Below are 26,982 nucleotides of genomic sequence, written 5' to 3' on the forward strand. Positions count from 1 at the left end.
CCTTTGCTTGGAATTCAGGCTCCTATGTAGCTGTTTTCTAGAGTGTGTGTGGCTGCGCCTCTTGGAATAGTGACAACAGTGACAAGCCCAAACCACAAAGAACTTACCTAGGAATACAGGCTAGATAGGAAATGAGTCTCCTGAGATCCTCCTGTCGTATTCTATCATGATTGCTGCGGGCCGGAAAGGTTAAAATGGGACCTCCACGCTTATCTCTGCCACCTGAAAAACAAGCATTACGAACATATTTAGACAGAAACGAGAAGACAGGTCTCTGCGTGCCACTGGAAGTCCAGTGCTGTCACCGATCCACTCACACAGAGCTGTGCCTCCATCAAAGGCAAGTGTCCTTGTTTCGGTGGAGACAGGCCAGGCCGTTTCCCTGCCCCCAGGACTCTCAAGAGAAAGTCTGAGCTTCACAGGCCACACGGAAGATATCGCAGAAAGCCTTGTCTTTTTCTCCCAGTGAGTTTCCTCCGTTCTGTGGTTTCATGTTTTGGAGAGAAAAAACGTTTTCATGTACGTGTCCTTCATTCACCTTAGACCACCAGCTCCTCCGATCTCTCTCTCTCTCTCTCTCTCATTCTCCTCCTCATGTCCCATCTCTCTCCCTCCCCTGCCTCCTAAGCTCTCTCTTTGCTACCACCCAAACTGGGTTTCAAGTCTTGAAAAGGGTAAGACAGGAATGTTCTTCAACCTTTCTGCGGATGATAATTCTCTATAACCTGGCGTTTAGGGCTTCTTCCTCTCTCAAGGGCAGCACCTGACCCCAGTAGTCAAGCTTTACCAATCTCTCACACAGACATACATACAACAAAAGAGAGATTAGCACGCAAGAATTTTAAAGCAGAACTAAATTAACTTGAGGACTTTAGGAAAATTACATTACACATTAAGTACAAATCTCAGATGACCGGCCTTTGACAGACAGGCAGAAATATTTCTCTATACAGTCCTAATAAAATCTGCTGCTATCACTGAACACGTCTAGTGAAACTGTCACGTTTATTTTATGACTTCTATCCGGGTTTTCAGAAAAGAAAACCGAGAAAGAACGTACCCTTCCCAGGAGTACCCTCCCTTTGGTTTTACAACTCCAGGCATCTTCCTTCAGAAGCACAGTGATACGATCTCAAAATTCAAGTCACATTATGAAACTCTTATTTTCTCATTTTAATTATTTACCTCATCAGCAGAAAACCAGATTCTCTCTTTTAGAAAAGCCAAAAAAGTATTCAGCAGAAGATGTTGGTATTTTAAAAACATATTTTACCAATATAGGTTTTTACAATTTCCTAGGATGATGATTAACACTCTTTCTAAACAACAATGAAACTTCACTCTGATTCTGAACACTTAAAGCGATCTACATGCACCGTTCAGTCATGCAGTCTAGAAAAGTGTTAACCTATTTATAAACCCAGTAATTCAAGTGTTAAATGGGAACCACACTAAAACACAGCTCCCAATGATGCCGGGCACGGTATCGAGTGCTTTATGCACACACTCTAATTTGATTGTCACAATGACCCTGTTGAGAGATTTTATCATTCCAGCTTCATAACTCAAGATCCTAAGACTCAAAGAGCTTAAGTAAAGACAAAGGAACCAGGCTGGCATGGTTACACCTGGGTCCTTTGCCCCGACAAGAACTCATATAATTTCTTAAACTAGTGCCTTTAGTTCTTTCTAAACTAGTAAAAATGTCAGGACAACTAAATGATGGGTTCCTAGGCCTTTTTTATGAATGAAAGATACTATTAAAAAGTGAGAAGCAGTACTGTTATAATCAATAGAACATCTTTACAAAGTAATCTTCTAAAATATCAAATAGTATTTTTTAGGATAATATCAATGGCTCTAGTTTTTGGAATACCTCTTACCCCCAAGATAAGACAGGTAACAATGTCAACATTTTTTTTCATTCTTGTCAAAAAAGAATCAATCTCCTTGATCAAAAATATAGATCAGGGCCAGCCCAGCAGCATAGCGATTAAGTTCACATGCTCTGTTTCAGTGGCCTGAGGCTCACCAGTTTGGATCCCAAGCATGGACCTACACACTGCTTATCAAGCCATGCTGTGGCAGCAGGCGTCCCACATACAAAGTAGAGGAAGATGAGCATGGATGTTGGCTCAGGGCCAATCTTTCTCAGCAAAAATAGAGGAGGACTAGCAGCAAATGTTAGCTCAGGGCTAATCTTCCTCAAAAAAAGAAAAGAAAAATTATTATAGATCAATACATATCATAGAAACTTGAGTTTTTAAAAATACTGTATAACATTTGGATTAAAACATTCACCCCACTTTTAGTAAAGAGAATAGTACTTTTCTAGACCACCATTCTGAATTTAAATGCAACTTAATGTTTGATTCAGTAAGGAGACTAAATGTCACTGACCCACATTCAACTCTCCTCCCTCTGGGGTCATCATATCTCAAAATGCGAGCAAGGCCTGCTCTACCATGAGTATGAAAAGTAGAATCCAAAATCTGCCCATCAGAGACAGTCACGTGGGAAGTCCACAGGCGTGCACACTGCACGTGGCCATGCTGTTCACTTCGGAAGTGAGAACCACACGCAGGCGTGGGGAATTATCGCTGCCTCATAGCACCGCTTCAAGTCCCAACCAGAGATTCTCCCCAAGCCGGCAGCACTGACGAGGAGCCCTGAGACCTGCTGGCCAGCTCATCTACCACACAGGCTCTCATTCATGTCCTTAAAAAAGCTATTTAGGGGCTGGCCACATGGCCGAGTGGTTAAGTTCCCACGCTCCGATTCTGCGGCCCAGGGTTTCAGGGGTTCGAATCCTGGGCGGGGACATGGCACCGCTCATCAGGCCATGCTGAGACGGCATTCCACATGTCACAACTAGAAGGACCTACAACTGGAATATACAACTATGTACTGGGGGACTTTGGGAGGAAGGAAAAAAAAGCTATTTAAACCTAAACTTGAATTTTAATCTAAAGGAAAAAAACTTCACTTTATCTTTTTCCTTTTCCCAGAATAGAGTTTCAGAAAGCTTACTAGAATAGCTTTAAAACTTCATCAAAAATCACCTATGAAGGGGCTGGCCCCGTGGCCAAGTGGTTAAGTTCGCGCGCTCAGCTGCAGGCGGCCCAGTGTTTCGTTGATTCGAATCCTGGGCGCGGACATGGCACTGCTCAACAAACCACGCTGAGGCAGCGTCCCACATGCCACAACTAGAAGGACCCACAACGAAGAATATACAACTATGTACCAGGGGGCTTTGGGGAGAAAAAGGAAAAAAATAAAATCTTTAAAAAAAAAAAAAAAACCAACAAAAAATCACCTATGAAGTAAAAATTGCCTATTCTCTATTTAAATAATAGTTTGCTTTCATATGCTAACCTCCCTGCATTGGGGTGCATCTTCCAATCTGTGGTGTGTCACAGTCAGTGACAGGCAGGTGCCAATCACCCATCTGCTAACCGCTCCCAGTGAAGTTAAAAAAAATCTCAGAACAAGATGAAATGCAGTATTAGTTCAGAAGAATGTAGTCTCTGAGCCTCAAGGAGCTTACAATCTACTGCACAAACATCTGTTTCGATCATATTCCCCAAGACTTAGCTTGGCTGCCAATGTCACAGAGGTACCCACGTGGAAATACTGTCCGGGTCATGAGGCAGAAAAGTTACAAGTTCAAAGTTCTTGTTCTTAAACTAATAAAAATAATACTGCTGCAGCTCATAAAAGCTTCATCTACTAGATATACTCATGTGTGTGTGATGTCCACCCATGGCCTCACGGTGAGGCAGGCAGGACAGACGTCAGTCCCATTTTATAGATGGAAACTCAGTGCCTTAGTTTCTACAATGAAAAGGGTAGGAAATCCATTTCCTGCACCTCCCAACGTCACAGGATATCTATGCACGAATTCTACGTAGGACCCCTACATGTCTGTAATCAACACCAACAGCTCATTCAGGAGTGTCCACCTATCCAAGTGCTGTGTTAGTAAAAACGAAGCAGAAAGTAAAGTTTTTGTTCACAACTTATAAAAACTGCATCCTCTCTACCCTGCCTCTCCCCATACTCCATTTACTTCCTTCAGACACCTCTCCCTTCTAGTAAACTATGTAACTCACACCTGCTGTTGTTTGTCTGTCTCCCCAGCTGGACTGCATGCCCTGTGGAGGCAGGCATCTCTGTTCCCTGACTGATAACAGTGTGTACTCTCAATGCCTAGCAAGAGACCAGCACAGAAAAGGTTCTCAATACATAACTGCTGAACGAATGGACTCTTCCTCTATATGCCACCCAAAGTTAATTAAAAATACCTTCCCTCAGGTATCAGGAAGTTAAAAACAGAAATGCCTGATGAACATTCCTATAGAAACACAGATGCTAAATGAACTGAGTTTTACAGGTCCCACATTACAGCTATAAATATCTGTGTGGCACTTATTTCCTTAAACCCAGAGACACTCACTTCCCTCTTCTAAAAGGCAAACTCCAGGGAACTTGGGGTGTTAAGCAGTGAGACCCAGACTGACCACAGAAGCAGCTAGATTCAGAGTTGCTTCTTTTTCTTTAAATGAATTAGGAACTCACCTTTCACCCAATTAGAATAAACTTCTCTTGTAAGGAGGGCATACTTACTTTGCAAAGTACAATGTAAATTTCAATGACCCGACTGTATTATTTTCTCTATGGCCTTCGTTTGAATTTCAGATTAGAACATTGAAGACGATTCTTTACATCCCCCCTGAGGTACAGTCTAACTCGCTGACCATGAAAAGCAGACTTACAAAGGAAAGCTCTGAAAAGGCACGTCTGCTAGCAACTAACAAAGCTCTGTTACAAGGGCGTCCACTGGGCCCAGCTCTAAGAGCAGCCAAGGCCAGCAGCTTGCCTGCTGCTCTGCTGCCTAGTCCTGAGGACCAGAACCGACTCTGGGAACATTTCAAATGAAGACTCTAAGAGGACTCAGCAGAGCACTTGAAAAGGCCTTTTGGCCAGCCCCTAAGGCCTCAGACTGTGCTAGGTGCTAACAAGAACACCTGAGAGAGAAGGGAGTGCCCCCTTCCCTTTCCAGGAAATGTGGAATTTTGTAAAACGGGAACAAGAAGAACTAGGTCAGTAGTCACAATACTAACAGCAAACCTCTGGGCAATCAAATCCTAAACTCCTGCCAATACCTCCACTTGCAAAGGTGGATGTGTACCTTGCCCCCAAAAAAGCTATTCCAAAAAAGCAACCCAAATGTCCATTCATAGGCAACTGGTTGAATAAACTATGGTCTATAACCACAGTAGAGTTATAGACAACTGTAAAAGGAAAGATATATGTTGTTATATACTACTCTCTGGAATACTGTGAAAATGAAACAAGCAAGGCAGAGAAAATGATGCACACTGCATTCCTGTTTATCTAGGGGAGGGGGGAATGAGAGTAGACAGATGAATAGAGAGAGTGCTCATATTTTAAAAGTCTAAGAAATGAACCAAAAACCAGAGAAAACAAAAACAAAAAAAGTTTCCCATGGGGGAGGGAAGGTAGAGGGTAGAGAAGGCAAAGAGAGAAGCTAGATTTCTTTGACTACACTTTATCTTTACCTTTTTTATACTTTTTGCCCTAGAATGATATACATGTTTTACTTAATATTGAAGCAAGATTAGGTGGTTTTTTAAACTTTAAAATTGTAAAGCAAAATAAAACAAGTGATCCTAAATTTCAAGTTGGTAAGAACCTGATCTACACAGAGATGAACTATTTCATGTGACTTTAAAACATGATGTACACTGACAGTAATAGGACTGTACATCCGTATTGGAATTTGCCTAGGACAAGAAAACAATAACAAAAGTATTAAATTACATTTGGTGGTCATTCTGTGGTGACAGCATCAGTATTATAACGTAAATAAGTAATTATGTTGATGAGGGTAGGAACTAAGATTTTTAGTATAAGGAAAAGGATATACAAATATAAAGTCAAAGAAAAATAAAATATCTGTAATCCTAAATTTGAATTGGAAATTTTAGTATGGAGTCATGACATCTTTTCTCATTAAAAAACATATATATACACACATATTTCCTAGATGTGTCCACTGAAGAGGCACAGAAACAGTGACCCCCACCCAGTAACAGCGAGCTTCCCCAGCACCCTGCACCATTCCCCACACAAAGGAACCAGGGCTCTATAGAGGACGGCTGACTGCAGATATGGAGCAGGAAACAGATGAGATGGGCCCGAACCATCTTTGACATCAGCAAAGAGAAAAGCGGTACTACCATGGTACACGGATTCAAGAACCAATCTGAAGAGGCTCCTCCCACTGGCCAAAGATGGGAAAATTTTAACTTCATAAGAGAAAAAAAAAAAACTGTACAATGAATTGAAATACTTCAACTATATTTAAAATCATGAGCTTAAAATGATACCAAAAAAAACCTCAATTGTTTTTTTTTATTAGTCTGAGATGACTAACAGTCATTTTTTATTAGTCTGAAAAATTTACCCTGCTTTTCCTATATGAACTGTGTTCTCAGGGTAACCAAGAAACTGATGATGGGACATTCTTCTTTATGGAAAATCCAAGTTGATAAATAAAGAAGAAAGGATGTAATTAGAATATCACAATTTTGCAACCCTAATAAAATAACACATCTAAGCAATGATCATCAATGAATGGTTAACATCATAAAAAAGAAACAGGCAGGCTACCCCAGTAAAACTCCCAATAGAACTACTCAACAACACCCATCAAGGATGTTTGCCTCCTTCCCTTCAAAATCTAAGTCTAATCAATCCTAGTTTATGGGAAACACAAGAGCAGGGGAACATGTTAAATGACCACCCAGGGATGCAACCAGCGAAGGTAAAATGGAGAGAAATCAACAGGAGAACATCTGGTTTCCTCACCTCACAAACAAGGGGATAAAACAAAAGGAGGAGAAGGAAGAATGTACAGATTAAAAGAGACATCAGACATGTCAACCAACTGCAGTATATATCCAGTAAAACAAATTATGAGACAAGCAGGGTAATTTGAACATTGATTGGCTTTTTTACGTTAAAGAATTACTATTCATTTTTAGATCTGTTAAAGGTACTGAGGTTTTTTAAAGCTTTTAAAGGAATACAGATGAAACAAGATTATTGAAGTGAACCTTGGGTTTCTGGAAATTCATTATACTATTCTCTCCCCTTTGGGATGTTGAAATGTTGATGCTGAAGGTTAAGGGTGAAAAAGTGTTCTTAATTCTGGTGGTTGTCTGTGAGTTCTTTTAAAGTCCGAACCCTAGCAGTACAGGAACCACATGTAGTAGTTGACATATATATACATAAAATGTTCACACACACAAAGAGGACATTAAGTATATATGATACATTAAATATGTATACTATAAATATATACTACATTATAATCTATCTATAGAAATAACGTTAAATATAAACTACAGGACACTTCTTTTACTGCCCCTCCTCCTGACTTCCTGCACGAAGTCAGATACATCATCTAACCTCATTTAATTCACCCTCTGAATGTAGGAAGTAGTTCTTTGCTATCTTATGTAAGTGCAATGAAGATTACTTTCTAAAGTACCTGGAGATGAGACTGAGTGAGGATCAGAAATATTCAAGTCCAAGGACTCCTCACTAGTTTTTTAGAGGTCTTGAGCTAGTAAGCACCTCACAGAATCACTGAGCTTTTGGCCTGCTTTTTCAAAGCCCTGGCTATCCCACTTAGATTTAATTTACTAAAAGCCACTCACATGGAGAACTTTTACAAAGGTACCATAATAACTATCCCTCAATAATTTCAAAAATGAGGTCAGAGCAGAAAACAGATTGGCAATTGCCAGAGCTGGGCGGTGGAGGAAGTGGGACTGGGGGTGGGGATCTTTGGGGGTGATGACATGTTCTGGAATTAGATAGTGGTGACGGCTGCACAACCTTGTGAATACACTAAAATCCACCCAATTGGACACTTTTAAAAGGTGGATTTGGGGGCTGGCCCCGGGACCAAGTAGTTAAGTTCACAGGCTTCGCATCAGAAGCCCCGGGTTTTGAGGGTTTGGATCCTGGGCACGGACATGGTACCACTCATCAGGTCGTGCTGAGATGGGGTCCCACACAGCACAATCAGAAGGACCTACAACTAGAATACACAACTATGTACTGGGGGTCTTTGGGGAGAAGACGAAGAAAGAAAAAGAAAAAGATTGGCAACAGATGTTAGCTCAGGTGCCAATCTTTAAAAAAAAAAAAGTGGATTTTATGCCATGTGAATTATATCTCAAGGAAAAAAAGGATAGGATCAGAGGTAAAAATTTTACTCTTTCATTATAACTTTTCAAAAAAAAGTTCACCACACAAGTAATCAATTTGTTTTTAATTTACTGATTTTGTTTTCCTTTTCCCTTCCCAAAAATAGCAAGCCTAAGGCAATCAGCAATGACCTCATGCTAACATGACTTGCCAATTCTGGTCACAAATCAGGAAATACTATACAATTGTGGTGGCACCTATGAACTTCATCTTGCTAACACAGCTGGCGGAAGTCCTACCATCTCTATCATTTAAAAACAGTTTCATACTAATTTGTAACGATGCAAAACTTCCCTCCCCACTAAAGATATCCAACTTTAATTAACCCTGCAGAATTTAAGATTTTAGTAAAGATTCATGATAAACTCTGAAAGACTGCTGATTTTATTTCTTTTGTTTTTCCTCCTTCTCCCGAAAGCCCCCAGTACATAGTTGTATTATTTTAGTTGTGGGTCCTTCTAGTTGTGGCATGTGGGATGCCGCCTCAGCATGGCCTGATGAGCGGTGCCATGTCCGCGCTCAGGATCCAAACTGGTGGAACCCTGGGCTGCCAAAGCAGGGCACACAAACTTAACCACTAGGCCATGGGTCCGGCCCTGATTTCATTTCTTTAATTAGTTAAAAGGGAAGCAGTTTTAATTTTGACAGTAATTTAGATAAAAAATGCCATTTAACAAAATATCCTGTATTCAATGACTAATAAAAGAATGAATACAAACAAAAATCATCAATCTTAACTTTCCACTGTTCTTTACATGCATCTCCACGAGTTTAACAAAAGAAGAAAGTACAATAACATGAGGTTTAGGAATAAAAGAGGGGACAGAAGGAGCAAGTGCTCTTGTCACAGAGGCAAACTTTAAAATAAAAAACTAATGAATATGTAGGATTGGCTTTCTTTAAGCCTTTCTTACTGATGCCTCTAATATTTATAAGTAGAGTCTTTCCATTTACTTTAAAATCTCTCTGTAAACTACAAAGTCAGGACTTCACGAAACTAGCATGAGTCCATATTATGCAGTTCGTCAGTAAATGATCAGAAAAGACCAAACGCTACTTTTAAAACTTAGTGTATTATAAGCCAAGAGTTTTTTTCTTTCATTTTATTTTTACCATGTATTCCCAAGAATCTAAAGCACCTTCTTCTTTTCATGAACTTTCTACTCTTCCATTAACCTCCCAAATGCATTTTGAATTAGATTTACTTCATCAAAATCACGAGTGTTTAACAGGGGCCAAAAAACACTACTGGATATAAAGCAAGGTAAGATTAGCAAAAAGACCATAGGAAGCTGCATCCTGAATATATACCAGTCCCACATGCCAAAAGGACACATAAAACATAGAAAAGCCGTTAGCAGTGTTATAAATTTAAAATAAAATGTGTTCAAGAGGAGACTTCAGCTCAGCATAGTATGCCTGTTTGAGAAAGATAAAAATTTATCAAGGGAAACACATCCAGGAAGACTGTCTAACAGCACAGGACAATCTACAGATTTACTTCCTGCTAAAACAGAGCAGAAAAATCTTGCAAACCTTTGTTCTGTAACAAGTGAACTGCTGCCAATGGCTGTTCTGTTCACACAGGAGGGAGAAAGCCCAAAAAAGCCCTAAAGCTGATCCTCTATGTGTAGGGGAGAGGCAGTTATGTGCCCCAAAGCTTGGGAGATTGATCCAGAGTCTGTCACCAAGCTGTAGGAGGGCCAGGTGCCCCAAGGACCAAGTTCTAAATGAAGCGGAGGACCAAGCAGGTAGAGATCACAGAAGCTTTCGCAGTCCACTACATGGGTTCTAGGAACTCCAAGACCAGAGTACAAGAAACAGAGGTAAGGAATTCAGGACACAGCCATATACAGTCACATTGCCACCACTTCTGCTGAGATGATGGGCTTTAAAAAATCAGTTGTTTTACTGAACTGATTGGGGCAAAACAGCCAAATGTTTGTTGAATGACAGGCACAAACATATTTTAATTACCAATGCGATCTGACTTTGAATAAGCCTGTCAGCTAGAAGAAAAGACGTTGGGCACTAATATCTTAGGAAAATGCTACAAGAATAAAGCACTTAAAAACCCACTGAATGCCAATGCTTTTGCGTGTGTGGCAGGTGAGCTAGTCGAGTATTTCAGACCCTGATATTGTGTCAGAGCAGTGAGAAGGAACAACAAAGCAGATTAGAAAGTTAAACTTTACCTGAAAGGTATGCAACTTTTTCCTTTAAAATTGGCAAAACATCCATAGCTTTCATTTCATCGTTTTTTCGAAACCCTGAAATACATAAGGAGAAAACAAAATTACTAGGTTGCTTGTGTGACATTTAATTTCTTAACCATTCTATCCAGTGCCAGCACAGCAGCTTTCTTCGCACCCACTAAATCAACTTCAGAAATATCATCATTTGAAAACATTTGAATTCTATAAAGGAAAGTCTCTGATCACAGAATTACCTTCTATTTCTATGATAATGATTTGCACCAAGACCTAGAGGTTCCTGTACCAAGCAGGCTCTTGGCCATTTCTAGCAATAAAGACCCAGTCTCAAAAAGACCGCATATAAAATCAGTCCAGAACATTTCAAAAATCTTCATTTCAATCTTGTAGATTAATGTAAACACTGGCATGTAAAGCACCAACACTATTTTTTAAAATCTGCGGTTCATGGCACACCAACGCCTCTAGGGGGAGCTAAAGCCTCCTCCTATCAGTGTCTGGTTAAAAATAAACGAGGAGGGAGGAGAGAAGGGATTATAAATAGCTGGGGACTAGCCACAGCTCCCTCTTGGCTCTGTCTTTCCAGGCTTTCTGGGTCATGCCCCCCTGGAGGAATGTCACTGGCTAATGTGGCAAGATGGCCTGGTGCCGCTTGCTTCACAGGGTGGCTAAGGTCCCTTTTCTCACTGCAAACCAACTCTCCCCGTGCCCCCAATGTCATGGAAGGCCAAGTGGAAATACTGTGGAAAAGAAGCATGCAGCAGGCAATTTAGACCAAGCCAACATCCATCTAAGCAAAAGGAATTCTTGCAGCCCAAACATGTTTGGCCCAGCTCACCAGGGCAAATGCCCACATGAGCGTTTGGGATCAAAAATGTTCATACTCATAACAATGCCTCAGGATGTTTCTCTTGGAGGTCTCTAACAGAGGTAACTAGGTTCAAGATGCTGGCCATCCTCATCAAAACTAGTGACTATCATCACTGGCGGAGCAATCCCTAGAAAAAATAAAAGACTACTGCCCCATCCCTATTTTCCTGTTTGTTTTTGCCAAAATAGTACAAAGAAAGCACCCAAAATGTTAGTGTGGTAACACAACCAATGTATGAGATACAGACCTGGAATTAGGAACAAGAAGAGTACTCTAAGGAAACAAATGGAGCTTCCACTTCCGGTATGCCCAAGTAGCTCCTATTGGACCAGCCCTGCCACAGATTAAATCTATAAAAAAATCAACTATCTCGAGGCACAAGAGAGTGACCAAAAGCAGGGAGAGACTCTAGGAAAAAGGAAATGGCTTTAAGAGAGCTTTTAGCCTGAGAGCAGGGCCCAGTCTAAGCCACATGGAGCTGCTAAAGCAAGAACTAGGATACAGCTCAGGGTGACCCAGCAGCTGAAATTCAAAGAGAAATAGTGAAAAGGATACGGGGGAGCCACAAACTCTGTGGATAAACTTGGTCCAAATCTCTGCCTGTCCCCTGAGACTCACACGTGCAGGGCAAGCTCCAAGCAGTCCAAGCGCCAAGCTAAGGATAAAAGATCTGACCCGAGATTCGAGTTGCTGCCCAGTCCACAGGATGCAGAATTTGTAGCTTGAGTCCAGCCAAATTTGTAGCCTGCTAACACAAGCAACCAAACAACAATAAAGTCAGCCTCTTTTGGAGGAATACAACACAATCCAGGCTCTACAACATATCATTCACAGAAACAAAGAATGAGTAGATTAACAGTGTGATTTTTTTAAGCAATCTCTCCTGTCCATAGAACAACTATACACGTACTAAGAACTGGGCTTAACGGGATTTAACTACGACTCTGATAATCACTAGAGACCAACGAAAGACGGCAGTAAGCACATCCTGATGAGAACCCCGAGGTCCGGAAGGCTTAGCAGCACCACCTAGCTAGTCATGAAAGACAGAAACAGAACCCAGGCCTCCAGATTACCAGGCCACTTTGCTTTCCAATATACCATGCGTTGTGCTGGCAACCAACCAAGCTTTTAAAACAGTGGCTATTTATAAAAGGCAAAACAAGAGCCAAGACTTCTGCAATTTCATCCTTAAGGTTCCTTCAAAACTCTTGAATGGATGCAACCTAGTCTCAGCAATTCACTGCCAGTCATTCGATAATTCATTGAACACATCTACAGAGATTGATTACATCCCAAATCCATCTGAGGTGGATGTAGATGGCAGTGGGGCAAAGACAAAGAGGAATTAGGCACCACAATGGCCCTCAAGGAGATAAGTTTATAAATGCCTACAGAACCAGGCAGAGTAGGAAAAGTTCCAGAAGCAGCAGAAGTGCTATGGGACCCACACAAGTGAGGAGGCAGATCAAATGATAGAAATACAAGGAAGAAGTAAGCCCCATTGTAGATCCCAATCCACAAGGATTTGAAACGAGGATCCCCCTTCTATTGCTAGCAGAGAAGAAAACTTATGCTTCCTACCATTCCACATAGCCTATGCCCACAGATGCCCTGGTCAGAACACAGCGAAGCCCTCAGAGAAGTGCCCACCACCAACCGCAGTCCCGGATCCCTACCCTATAGAAACAGGAGCCCCACGTGGGCCCAGCTCCCTCTCACACAACCCTCATCAAGTACAATGTCCTAATCCCAGTGCCGGTACCTCAAAAGAGAGCTGTGTGACCTACAGAATAATTTCAAAGCATTACTGACAATTCCCGCTGACTCTCTGAACCACACCCATTTATTAATACCCTGGATGGAGTGAATGATGGAACTTAGAGCTGCGGTGTTCCAGGCCACCCCACAGGAAGAATATCATACTGATGTGAAAGCAAGGTGAAGAAAACAAAACTTAACAATCTCGACAGAAAATCCTGATTTCCTATTTGTCCCACTATAAGCCACAGACTCACTCCCATCTATCTTTAGTTTCTGAAAACTATAGTTACTTTAGCCTATCAGTTCCTGAATTTCTCCCCTAAATTAAATAAGACTCACAGTCTTCCTAGAGGAGGAAAGGCACATGAATCACTGGCTAAACTCGTGTTGAAATGTGTTAGGCTTCTACTTTGATACATGTACATGTCTAAACAGAGACTAGAACATAAATTCTAACCAGTTTTACAATATTTTTGTTGAATATGTCACAGAAAAAAAGATGTGGATTTTATTAAAATTGTCAATTAAAACTTTTAAAACAGAAAATAGGGGAAAAAAGCAGGAATATAAAACCATGTGAAGATATTGAGTTTGTGGCTATTATGACAGTCATCTAAGTATTATTTTTAAGCTCGTTTCCATTTTTAAAAACAAATTCAATAAGCAAAAGATTGAGGAAGCATGTATACATACAAAAAGTAGATTAAATACATCATATAACTTTCAATAAAAAGCAGGAAGAACTCAAGCCAGGAAAGGTCCTCAGACCAAAAAGACAGATTCTGTTCCATGCCCTGAAGAGACATTTATGAAAACAGAGTGTGCGACTACTAACTGAATGAATGAACAGCTTCTGTGCTTTTCCAGTGATTCTAGATTACACCGCAGACAAGACCATTCCTACTGTGTTCTTTCCTCTTGCATTAAAGGATCCAGCTGTGGTTCTTACACCTCAGCAACTATCCCAGAAGCACACCCCTCTCCCCCTGCTCATGGAGTAGCAAAGGAATGGCAATCCACCTTGGAATGATGCTTCTGAGATCCCAGACCACATCTCTGTGCCACAGACCAGGAGGCAGCAGCAGTTTTACTTCTAAGTGCCACCAAGGGAGTTTGAAAATGCCACTAATAGGTGTAAGGGGGTGCCACAAATAGAGTTTTGGTAAAATTAGGAGAGAAAGGGCAGAAAAAGAAGAGCAAGGTGGTAACTAAGAGGTAAATGGCCAAAGTCAGAGGTCCCTCAGTTTTGCCCATTTCTTGAATTACAAACTTTTTAAATTACATAGAGCCTATACTGAAATGTGCAGAAAGACGGACTGGGTTCCCGTTAAAATTTAAAGCACATTTCGCTGAGACAAAGAAACCAATGTGAATTTTGGTGAAATGCTAGCTCCAGGGAATGGTAAACACAGCACAGGACAGTCAGCCGAGGTTCACTGGTTCGTACCGAGAACATTTCCCAGGGGAGTCCTGCTCTTCTGAATCAAGTCTGTGAGGAATTTGAGCAGAATGTTCCCATGATAACATTTACCATTAACTCTAAGATCTTCATATTGATATTTGTTACAATGTTATTGAAGTAAATGGGTTTGGGTTCAAAATCAGATTTTATTGTTGTGAACTAAATGTAAATGTGCTTAGTGGTTGACGATTTTCTTCCCTCTCCCAGTTTCATCAACACAAATAATATCTTTTCCTAAAACAAACTCGAATATTTAGAGGCTTTAATATAGTCATTAAAAATATCTCAACCGCAAGCTTCAGCATGATATTATTTGCCAAAATTGATTCTATTGTCACCTTTTAAATTGCTATTTGGTTCAGTAGCATGTCAATCTGAGATACATTTTAAACCTCTGCCCCCAAATCATTCACATCTCTTAAAATGATAAGCATCATGTCGCCCATCAAGAGGACAGTTTTTCTCTATCTTCTCTTAAATCAGCCTGCTAGCCATAGGATGGATCTGTTGTGTTCTCTGCTGTATCCTCATGTCTAGGACACAGCCAGGCACAGATGGCCAATAAACATGGGGTGGCTGGAAGAATGAATGAATGAACAAACTAACAAATGAACATCCTTCTCCAGCTTCTTGCCCCTGAACCCCCGCTCAAGCATCCCAATGGTCTTTAGCACTTCTATTTTAGGTTTGTGAAATATAAGCTTGGGGTTCTTCAGACAGCCATTCCTATAGTATGATTTATACTTACAACAAGGAAAATTAAGCTTTCTGCCCTAAGAGGAAATATTCCACAAGTTATCATTCGACAATGGAAAATCTTTTAGTTGAATCAATGGTCTGAAACTTCAACTATCTAATACCCTACTGGTCAGATCAATTTCTCATTTTTTACCCTGAGAGTCTGCAAGGAGGTGCTGTATTCTTAATGTTGAAAAATACCTTTATGAAGCGAGTCACTCTGAGTGGAATGCTCAAGCACTTGGTCACTTCCTTGGTATTAAATTTTTTTAAAACAGCAAACAAAAAAAGGAACAACAATCCCAAGTTTTTAATTTCAAAATGAAAAAAGCACCATAGAAATATTTTCACAACGAGCAAAACCTTTTATGCAGCACATTATCCCAACAGTATTTTTTACATAACTGCTTTTAAAAAAATTAAAATAAATCAAATGAGTCTAAAAACAAATCAAATTTTACATTTTTTAAACTAAAACACAGGTCAGTTTTTTCCCCCATATTTCTCCCAGGACTACCGGCAAATACTAGTAATTTGAATTTACAAATTCCTCAAATTAAACTAGTCATACGGTTCTTTTAGTAAAAACAGTGTTAGAAAAAACCATAGCTATTTCTTGATCATTTGAGCTGAATCAAACGAGCTGGCAGACTGTTCTGAACTGTGCCTCACCTCCTACACTGAGATTTGTTCTTAAAACACAATACACAAGAGAAACTATCCTCTCATCCATTTTCAGAGGTCTCATTTACCTGTCAGATACACTACTTTAGTACTTACTAAATGGGAAAATCAAAAGTGGGAGAGATTTTTAAAAATTCCATACTTAGAAAAAGTCAGGTTGTAGTAGTAACAAAAATGTGTTAATAAATAAAGCAGCATTTTGAAAGAACAAAGAGGAACATTAAATAGTAAGCAGGAGGGTTACTATTAGTGCCAAGTCTTGGTGGTAATTACCGAATTTTACTCATTAGTTTATTTAGGGGAAACGCGTGCGTGCACGCACCTCTGAACACAAAGAGCAGGGTGATAAATCTCTGCATCAGTAGCGCCACACATGCGCAAATGGAGGTGACGTCACCCTTTCCAGGCAGGCAGGCCGGCCGCAGTTCCGACTCCCGGACCTTTCTCTGCAGTGCCTGCAGGATTAGTCACAGATCGCAGGGAGCGGTGGCACGATGTCTGCGCTAGCAAGGCTTTAGTCGGGCAAGCATTTAGATTAGGGTTGCGTAGGAAAGAAGCATTTTAACCAGCCTGGATCGTCTATGAAAATGTTTACAGGGTGACAGATACAAGGTTATAAATGAAATGGTATAAATGTCTTCTTTACTAACATATTAAAAAAAAAATCAAAATATATAATGCAATGCTTTTATCATTTTACATAAATACATTACTATAATCCACACATATAAAATGTTTATAAAATGCATATAAAGTGAATTAAGTACTTATATCAACATTACGGACATGTTTACAGACAACCACACAGGAATATGGATGGGGTTTCACAGTCCAGCATTATAATTTCTGCTTATAACCTTTATGGTTATAACTGTCAGACTGGCTGATTTATTCCTTCACATGATTTTAGAAGCAATAGCCTGTAACATCATACCTTTAAGGAAAAAATAGTGCCATAAGTTTGATTTATTCGAGGGAGTTAAGGGCATTTCAGCTTAAAATAGCTCTGGCTTTTATCTTGAGCACAAAACACAGAGGACACAAAAAAATAACCAAAAGATCATAATAAAAAATATTTTTAAACTATGATATAGATTTTAACATAAATGAAACAATGTAGATTTTAACATGATTTAATTAGGAATTGGCTATATATTAGAAGTTAATTAAAAAGAGTAACTAATAGACCAATGGAAGGGATTATTTCAATAGTCAAAAAAAGGGAGAATTATAAAAGAGATCTACCTTCTCATGATCTCATAAATCAAAAAACAACCAGGTGCCCAGATGTGCCATTCATCTTTGGATCACCAGGGACCAGTAGAGGGCTAAGCAAGGAGAAAATTGACCCTCATGTTTGCCAAACGCCAGAATAAAGAACACATACATCTGTCTGTGCACGTGCCTCTGAGAGTGTGCGCCTGTAAAACCTGTCAGGAGATGTCCCTGGGGAAAGCTCAGCCAGACTGTACTCTGGGATCTAGTCACCCATCCTAAGCTACATACATACACACACATCCATACATGTGCATACAGTTGGTTCTGCGATGCTGGCCTACTCCAAAAAGAGACTTGCTTTACATAAGCAGAGCCTCTCAGGATGCCTGTTTAGAAACTGAGTGTGATCAAATGAACCACAGAGTGAAACGACTGATACAATCTGATCACTGTATCAAATGGTTTGGTTTATATGAAACCATGTGAGGTTGACTGCTAAAAGACACTCTGTTTAATCATTACATGGAACATTTCATACACGTTAGCACACCTGCCCTCTAACAAATAAGAGAAGGAAAAACTCTAATGCCCACATGTATTTTTTTAATACAGATTCTAATCATATTCAGTAAAAGCCTGTGGAAAATAAAGCTATATTGTAATTCTATTCCTTTTCCTATATAATTATCTTTTTGATTATTACATAAGGAATAAGGACAGAGAAAGGCTTTCAATTTCAGAGAAGTGGTATAAATTAGTGATACTAGAACTTCTCTCAGTGCAAACCAATTTGCTCTGCATTGAGGCAGATGGAGTGGGATGGGACTTTGTACATAAACATAATCCAGAGCCCCTGCTGAACTCAGTCTGTGCAGGAGAGCAACACACAAGAGTCGGTGGGACACACACTCGTGATGGAGAAACCAGGGCCAGAGGGATCAGAATAGGAGGAGATATCTCATAAAACATAGGATTTATGGGGGGGAGACCATTACGGTGGGTCTTGATGCCAAGCAGTGACTGTCGTCACTGGAACAAAGACATGTCATGAAGAAGCGGGCACCTGCATGACTATGGTATAGCCACCTCCGCTTAAATGTCTAACCCTGAACTCATCCTCATCTCCACAAACATGCTCCCATTGGGTGGGTCCCAGCAGTACCTGGCCCCACAAACCATCCACCACGCAGCCAAACCAGGAACCTGGGCTTCTCCCTGCCTCCATCTTCACAATGCCTCCTGTGGACTCCAGGATTTAACTGGAGCACCATGTCTCCCAGCCTCCAGGGGCCAGCATCTCCCTCAAGTGGGATACTCCAGCAATCTCCTAACCACTGTTCAAGACTCCCTCTGAGCCATTCTGCCACTCTCCCCTAAACACACATCTCATCAGTTTACTCCTCTCAAATTCCTCAATGGCTTCTCGGTGCCCTCAAATAAAGCCCAAGCTCCATAACATAGCAAAAAGTCCCCCACGACTCGATGCCTGCTTACCTCTGCAGCCTCACTACTTCCACACTCAGTACCCTCTCCCCACACTCACTCCAGGAATTCTAACACTCACCCTCGCTCATCGGTGAACGTCCCCACACATTCCACCCCCACCAGCTTAAAACACCCCCTCACCTCCCAATACGCATACACTCTTCACCTTCCCAACTCATCCTGAAAGACTCAGACCAGACCCACCCTTCTGAGAGCCCCCGCTGCTGGATCAGACCCTCCCCCCTGCATTCTCAGGGCACCCCGAGCCCATATCCCACTGCAGAGCAGTTATCTAAATGCTCATCAGCGCCCCGCTTCTAATGGGGGTCTTTCCTTGAGGGAAAGGACTGTCCTGGGTCTTACTGTGAGGGTCTCACTGCCTGGCAGAGTTCCAAGGCATGCAGCAAGAGCTTCACATGCAGCAAGTTAGCCCCTGAGGCTCAGAGTGCTTCAAGCAGTTAGAAATTGAGAGTGGCAGTCTACAGTTTGGAGTTTGGAGACGGGAGGCATCCATCTCGTCACAGATAGTCGACAACAGCTCCAAAACAGTCCCCTCCCTACACGAACCCATTCGGAGGCGGCTAAGGTGGCTGTGTTAGTTCTCTAATATGTAAAATTATATTTACATATTCCTAATTTGTACTTTGAAGTAGCAAGTTTTACTTTGGGATTTTTACAATGTAGTTAAAAATTTATGTTCTGCCCTAGCCACCCAAACATTAATTAATTACTCACAAAAAGCTTCTCTGGTGGGGAGAGCAGGCTATGATTTGGGAGGAGAGCATCTGGTGGCTTTTTGTTCCGCCTTCTCAACAGCAAAAAGGATGCAGGACTTTAGAGGCAGGGGCCTCCAGGCAGGAAACAGGCCTGGTGGCCCTGCCTCCTTGCAGGCAGCAGTGTCTTCACCCAAGAATTCTGAGTTATACCAAAGGCTTTGAATTATGAGATTTTTTCAACAGAGTAGGCATGGCGGAGTCAGCAAGCCAAGCCAACTCCACAACTCAAAACTGAAGTTCCTTCTTTCTTTTCTATGCAGCCTGTGCTGTTGTCTTAAGTCCCTCAGTACCAGAAGGCCAAGTACAGCCTGAGGCAGCCTAACGGACACTCATGTGAAGATGTCTATTAAGCGCAAGTCAAGCCTCTGTGAATGTCATATATCACAAAGAGCCACATCCCAGAACACCTGCATTATGTCACCCACAACATCCTGCCTTTTTATTGCCTATGAGTATGAAGAGAACAGAACACCATCAAGCAGGGAGGCCAAGCCAAAGCTTTCCAGCTGGTCTATAAATTTATATATAAGATAAAGGGACTTCATCCCATCAATAAACCAAGGTTTGCGTTTAAAATTTGGCAGGGGGCAGCGGGGGCATTGAAACCACAATCCTCTCCCAGGTGTGCTCCTCCTGGCTCATGAGCAAACACCTACGAATCCGCTCTACCTTCAAGACACCGTGTTTGTTCGTTTTCCATCCATGAAGAAACGTAAACTAACATTGAGTGTCTTAAATAAGCTATCAATTAACTTGAGTGACCAGTGATTATATCTAAATATATCATATTTAGTAGTCATTAAATTACACACACACACATATATATAAAAGATCAAAGTTTCTCCTAAAGTATTCAGCAAAGTTAACACAGTGTATGTCCATTTCTTCTTCAAAAGTCTTCAGTTAATTCATTTATCCTAATTAATATATCATATAAGGTAAACACCACAAAAAAACAGAATTTTTAATTCAAGGACTGAAAAATTATTTCCACTTCAGCAAGTATGGATTTAATTCCAACATAAACTCACTAAAAAGATGTATCTTTAATAACATCAAAGAATTTGGCAGAACTTTCTACCAGCCAGTGCTCTGACGAAGCTTAGAACTATGTTTTTTGTCACCTGGCATTCATAAAGGACATATTTACACACAGTGCTCTGTTAAGCCCCAGAGATTTTCCTCCCCAAATGACATGTTCCTGATTTTAAGAAGCTTTTAAGCTAAAACAAAAGAAAACATACAATAGACCAAACAGTGGCCTTAACAATGTGTACACAACAAGCAAAGTCTGGTGGACAAGTAAAGGTCTTGGAAATACACGCACTGTTAGTTATAAAAGAGATGTAGATACTGTTGTGATTAATTAGACAAATCCACTTAAAAGAATTACCGTTGTCACTGAAATTCTGATCAATCACTGGCAATAAAACTAAGTCCTTGACATAACAAAGGTGTTCCAGACCATTTTGAAAGGGTTGGAAACTCCTGATGTAGGGATTAAAAACACAAAGCACAGAAGTGAATAAAAATATAAATGGCATGGTCAACGATTACTACTGTAACGTTTTAACTATCAGAAACCCCCTTGACAGATACTATAGGTGCTTTGCCTAAGTTACTTCAGATAACCTACTTTGCTTTGACAATTTTCTCCATTTCTGAATGTATCAGAAATACATCTCAAATACACTGTGACCCATGATGCTTGACAATACAAACAGGAGCAAGCTAAGTTCTGGCCTTCAGATGTTTACACTGACCAGCAGGGGACAGAGAGCCTGGAACAGCATAAGACACCTAGGAGGAACAATTTTGTTACCATCAAGTAAGGACAACTGAAAAAAAAGTGGTAGTTGTAACTTGCTGGTTTTCAGGCTCAATTCTAAGTGTAACCTACAGTTAAGTTGGAAGTTTTCTCCCAGATGGTCCCACTTGGCAGAACAAGACTTGACTGCTCAACAAGAGAGTTAGCCTTGAGGCCATGATGCTGGGCAGAACCTTCCAGGAAGAAGGGCCCACTCACCGGCGAGGGCAAGCCAAGCACTTAGGACTCACTAGCTTTTAAGGTTAAAGTAACTTCTGCTCATGTTAGCTCAGGTGCTGGTGTCCCTTACCCTCATTTCCAAGCAGGGGGAAAAAAATTCTAATTAAACGTCTCTATCATTAACCTTTGTACTCAATTCCTAATAAGAAATTTAAGAAACTACAGAGAGAGTTGAGAAAAGTAATGTATCTGCTAATGTAAAAAACAAAAAGGAGAAATTCATTTCAATTCTCTACCTCCCTCCCTTCCCACCTCTTGCACCTCAAATTCCCTTCTGCGTACAAACAAAAGTAGATTTTTAAAATTCTGGTTAAAAATGTGTTTATTAAGCCAAATAATTTAGACATACTGATGGGAAAACAAATTTTGACATAAAAATGGATTTAATGTGAACTGACTCATCTCCCACTTGGTGTTTTCACGCATATTCATTGATGATGAAAAAAGATGCAAATTCACAAGGTAAAGAGAACAGGAGTGCCTGGGGGGGAGGGTGTGAATGCTCTGGGAGGAAGGGGGCGAAGCTTGCTCAGGAGGAAGTTAGTGTTGGGGACCCAGTGAACTGGAGGAGATTACCAGCCCACGCACGGTGGCATCTCTTCCCTTGCTTCACTTGAGGTAGAGGTGGGAGCTCAGTAAGCAGAAGCCAGCCCAGGCTCAGAGGAGCGGACCACAAGTGCTCCAGCAGGGCTGCGACCCTCACCAAAGGGGAGGAAGCTCCAACTGCGTGACCACACAACTCATCACCCCACCTGGGACACTGCTGAAGTCCAAGGGGCTGAGATGACAGGCGTCAGGTCACCTGGGCCTGTGCTGGGGTCATGTAGCTATGAGGCCCAGGGCCTCTTCCTGCTTGCTGGGGGTCCCACAGTAAATAAGTGAGGGAGGGGAGACGGTGGTGAAGGGAGGAGTCAACCCCCCCAACGAGTTCACCTCTTTCGACTTGCCCCGCCCCACCCAATCTGAGTGGGTGAGACCCAGAGCTGTATGCCTTGTAGGCTGGGGAATCTATTTTCCTTTTTCCAATGCCCTAATTGCTATGTTCCTGACAGGGAAAAAGTCAGCATCTTATCTACTAGGAAGCCCAGGGAACATTTTTTCCCAATCAACTCAGCATAGAAATGCAAATGGAAACGCAATGAGGACATTAGAATCTGGCGTGTGGTTCTCGCTCGTTAACCAGTTTGCACACCTGCAGGACCTTCCCAGGACTCGGCACAGAGACCTGGGTACACCTTCGGCCCAGGTGCTCATGATCCACACAGGTTACAAACAACTTCCTTCCAAAGGAGACATGACCAGACACAGAGGTGCAGGGGGTGTAAAAGCTGCACTTCACACGCACTTCCACTGGCACTGCATTTTATGGACATCACCTGAAAGCGCGAGTGCCGCAACACAAAACAGAACTTTCTGTCACAGTACAACATGTGCAGTGTGGAGTCCTGGCTGGCCTGCCACCTCCCAGGGAGGAGACTGTGGACGGGCAGTCTGCACTTTTCTTTCCAAATCTGTGAAATGGGATCCCAGTCATACCACCTCACAGGACTGATGGGTAAACAGTGCCCAGAGCACTAGTATTACCACTGCCATCTGAGGAAGCAGCTTATTCTCAGCTGCGTGCATTTGATGAGTGCCTTAAGTAAACGCAGTTGCGGAAATTTTGCCCATTTACCTGCAATTACTGCATTCTATAAGGACATACATTTTTACTCAAAAATAAAAAAGAATAGGACTGAGATGTGTAGTTATTGTTAAAAGCTACAAAGAAAAAAATAGACATTTTTTTAAAATCCACACAGTCACGATAGACTAACACTGGCAATTTCCTCCTCCCGGACTGACTGCACAATTTCAGGAACTATAAGGGAATTCACAGGCGGAACACTCTTCCATCTAAGAGCTTTCAGCGTCTATCCCAACCTCTTTGTCACACTCCATCCCCCCAGGGGCACCCCACTTCACCTGAGCATTCCTGGGGCCCTGCTTACCTGTTCCCATCTGTGAAAAGGGGCAAATCAGAATACAGTTAGAAATGAAAACAGATGAGGCAAAAGTGACCTGAAGGGAACAAATTTTTGGAAGAGATCACTAGCTCTCATTAAAATGGTGGAAACAAATACTTCAATAACCCCCTGAAGTGCTCCTTCTCTGCCATCTTTTCACTTCACATCCCCTACTGTCAGGAGCCTGTCCACTGGTGTAAGGATTCCTCTCCTCCCGCTCTGAAGGGGGGAGGGGCGGGGAGGGGAGGACAGTGCCAGCTAGACTGGCAGCTTTGCCAGCTGGGAGCTTGAGCTTGCTGGTGGCCACTGGGTCTGGTGGAGACACCAGGGTGCGCTGCTCTGGTGCCCAGAGAAGAGGGCACCTGCCCTTGACGTCCAAATTCTCCCGCCTGCACCTGCCCTGCCTCTAGGAAGTCTATAACTGACAGGAGGAGGTCGCTCTAAGCTACCTGGCTCAGGCCTGAGGCCAAAAGACATAGACAGACCACACTCTCCCTCAGTCCTCATCTTCCACCTACAGTCTCTCTTTTTAATACACGATCATCTCTTACTTTAATTGATGATCAAGAGCAAACAGGATTTTCCCACTCTGTCTAGACACGCAGGTAAACACTGCAATGAACAGCTAGCTGTGCAAAGAAGATGCCAGCCTTCGTACATAGACTCTCCACAGCAGCCACATCTTCAGCGCCTACTCTAGCGAAGGCAGAACTCATTTGAAAACATGTTTTTAAAGTGATGAAAAACCACACTAAGTATTCCTTCCCTATTCTTTGCAAAAGCAAGCCCAGAAGGTTCTGTGGAAGCTCACGGGCATGACATTAGTCAACTCTGCAATGGTACCACCTCAAAACCTCAAAAGAGGAGAAGGATGGGTGGTGGCTATTATAGGAAATAATTTCTAAGAGCCCTGATGGCTTTAAATATTAAATTATTCACTTTATGGTAACACAAAAAAGCTTTTAAATTAATTTTTCTAATGTTTCAGATACTAAAATGGAAGCCCAGGAAAAAGAGGCCCTAGATTTAGAAGAGAATGCTGGCCAGTCTACATGAAGGTATGCGCAGGGACTCCATATGTGTGTGAGCGCACCATCCCATTCAAGAACCAGAACACTGTCCACACCCCGCCTGATGGCACCCCCTGCCTGGCTCCAGAAAGAACCACTACGTTGACTTTTATGATGACCATTCCATTGCTTTTTTTTTTTTTATAGTTTTGCCATTTAGGAATCTATTGCTACATGATATATTGCTTTGTTTGCCTGTCTCTGAGCTTCCTATGAATGCAATCATACTACCTGCATTCTCTTGTGACTTGTCTCCAGCTTGCACAGGTAATCTACACTGAGGTGCACGCTGAGCCTTATTTAAGGCTCCATTCTCTGACTACACCACGAACTTACATAAGCAATCCTGAAATGGACACTGGCTTTCTCTCTCTTTTTGGCTATTATAAATGATGCTGCATGAACAGCCCTGTGCACGTATCCCAGAACACACTTCCAGAGTGTCTCCAAGCCTAGGGGAGAAACTGCTGGGTCAGAGTTTACACACTTTTTCACGTTTACAAGGCGATGCCAAATTGTTTTCCCACATGGCTGTACTCCACATCCTCTCCAAAGCTTGTTTGTCTGTCAGATGAGTCCATGTATTTTTAAGGATACAACCATTTGGTACCTTTTACCAAAATGTGTTGAAGAAAACAAAAACAAGCATACCAACGGGCAAGAGATTGGTTGGAAATTAATCCTGGGTTCTAACCTCTCTGAGCCAATAGAACAGTGAATGAGATTTTCACGTTTTGTCCTGAAGGTCTGAAACTAAAAGAACAGGATACCCCAGATGTTTCCCTTTCTATTTCTATCTCAACTGAATTCCCCTAAGAGTTCCTCCAATTTAAGACTCCTTAAGAGGAACTGCCAAAAAGGAACTGTATGGAGACCCGCAGTCTCAACCTCCAACGGCCTGGGTTCCAAGACTGTGTGTTAGTAAGTCTGCTGTTACTCAATTTCAGGAATGGATTTTCTCCCAGAAATGATGCTACAGATTGGTCTCGGGTCTCAGGGGTTCCCACAAAAGCCTATTTAATACACAAGAACCCATCTATGCCACTGGTGTGCGTTGGAGCAGACACGGGGAGGATGGAGCCAAGGCAGAGGGCAGAAAGATGGGCCTCACCTTCACTGTCCTCCCACGTGCTGAGTCGTCTCTCTCCAGGCTCTCCATGCTGGCAGTTTGCTGGACTGCATGACCCAGACCAGCCCACCTCCAACCAGACCTCTAACACAGCAAGCAGTTCTCAGAGGTTCTGGTCTCAAGACTCCTTTACACATTTAAAAATTACTGAGGATCCCAAAGAGTTTTGGTTTATGTGGGTTCTAACTGTCATCTATTGCATCCACATAATATCTAGATATCTAATATGGATACTTACGATATTAAAACTGAGAAAAATTTAAAGATTAATTTCTTTAAAAAATAAGTCTATTAACATAATATAAATAATACTTTTTATTAAAAATATCTGTATTTCCCAAAACAATCAGGAAGAAGACTGGCATTGTTTTTGAGGCTGGCTTTAAGGTCTGGCCTAATAGAACACATCTAGCTTCTCACATCTGCTTATGCCTTCAATCTGCTGTGATGTTACATGCCACGCAGCCACTAGAAAACATCACTATACACTATTCTTTATTTATACTTTATTTATTTATACTATATCACTATTCTTTGGGAAGAATGAGTGAGGAAAAGCTAAGACTATATTTGCCTGCTGTGAAAATAGCTTTAACTCATAAATCCCCTGAAAAGTCCTTGGGGATCCCAAGGTATCCCGGAACCATACTTTGAGAACCACAGGCCTAAAGCAATGGTCTTCAAATGCTTTTGCTCAAAAATGCCAACACCAAAGAATTTTAGTACATGTCCTCAATGATAAATTATAAATATACTATTGCACTAGTATATCACATAACACCAAATAGACATTTGAAAATAATAAGCTATAAATAAATATCTTTTAAAAAGCTTTTGAGATTTTCTCCCACACTCAGGAGATCATGGTGCACACCCCTTTGGTGAACACAGAGCTCCTGTCCTCCTCAGAATCAGCATTTCCTTTTCTTCAGCAAAGTCCCTCTGAACTGCCAGTGGAGAGACAGTGATATGACAGGGTGATCTGCATCAGTGACTAAAAATCGTGCTGATATAGAGGGTGCTTCCCTGATCAAATGAATGGCTACTCGTAATTTCGGGGCCAGGCTGCCCCAGTGAGGGAAAATGGTGGTGGTATGTACAGTTGAAACCCAAGCCCAGACAGTTTCCCCCATGTGCAGGCCAGTCTTGCTGGGAGTCTGGCCCGGGATCAGCTCCCCTACACCGCAGCTGTCCGCCCACCCCCCAACACCCCGC

At 41.7% G+C, this 26,982-nt stretch overlaps 1 protein-coding gene across 6 annotated transcripts in view; it reads right to left on the minus strand.

Annotated features, from left to right (window-relative positions):
* The window catches only part of TRIO (trio Rho guanine nucleotide exchange factor), a 356,110-nt gene that overhangs the window by 227,744 nt on the left and 101,384 nt on the right, over window positions 1–26,982 (minus strand). For all 6 annotated transcript variants that reach the window (XM_044779483.2, XM_070519854.1, XM_070519855.1 and 3 more), the window contains exons 2-3: window positions 10,500–10,574; window positions 108–222 (exon numbers count right to left, since the gene is read on the minus strand). In XM_044779483.2, coding sequence (XP_044635418.2) covers window positions 108–222; window positions 10,500–10,574 — 190 coding nt within the window. The remainder of the gene's footprint in view (window positions 1–107; window positions 223–10,499; window positions 10,575–26,982) is intronic.

Source organism: Equus asinus, chromosome 10 (genome assembly GCF_041296235.1).
Source record: "Equus asinus isolate D_3611 breed Donkey chromosome 10, EquAss-T2T_v2, whole genome shotgun sequence".
Taxonomy (NCBI): Eukaryota; Metazoa; Chordata; class Mammalia; order Perissodactyla; family Equidae; genus Equus; species Equus asinus.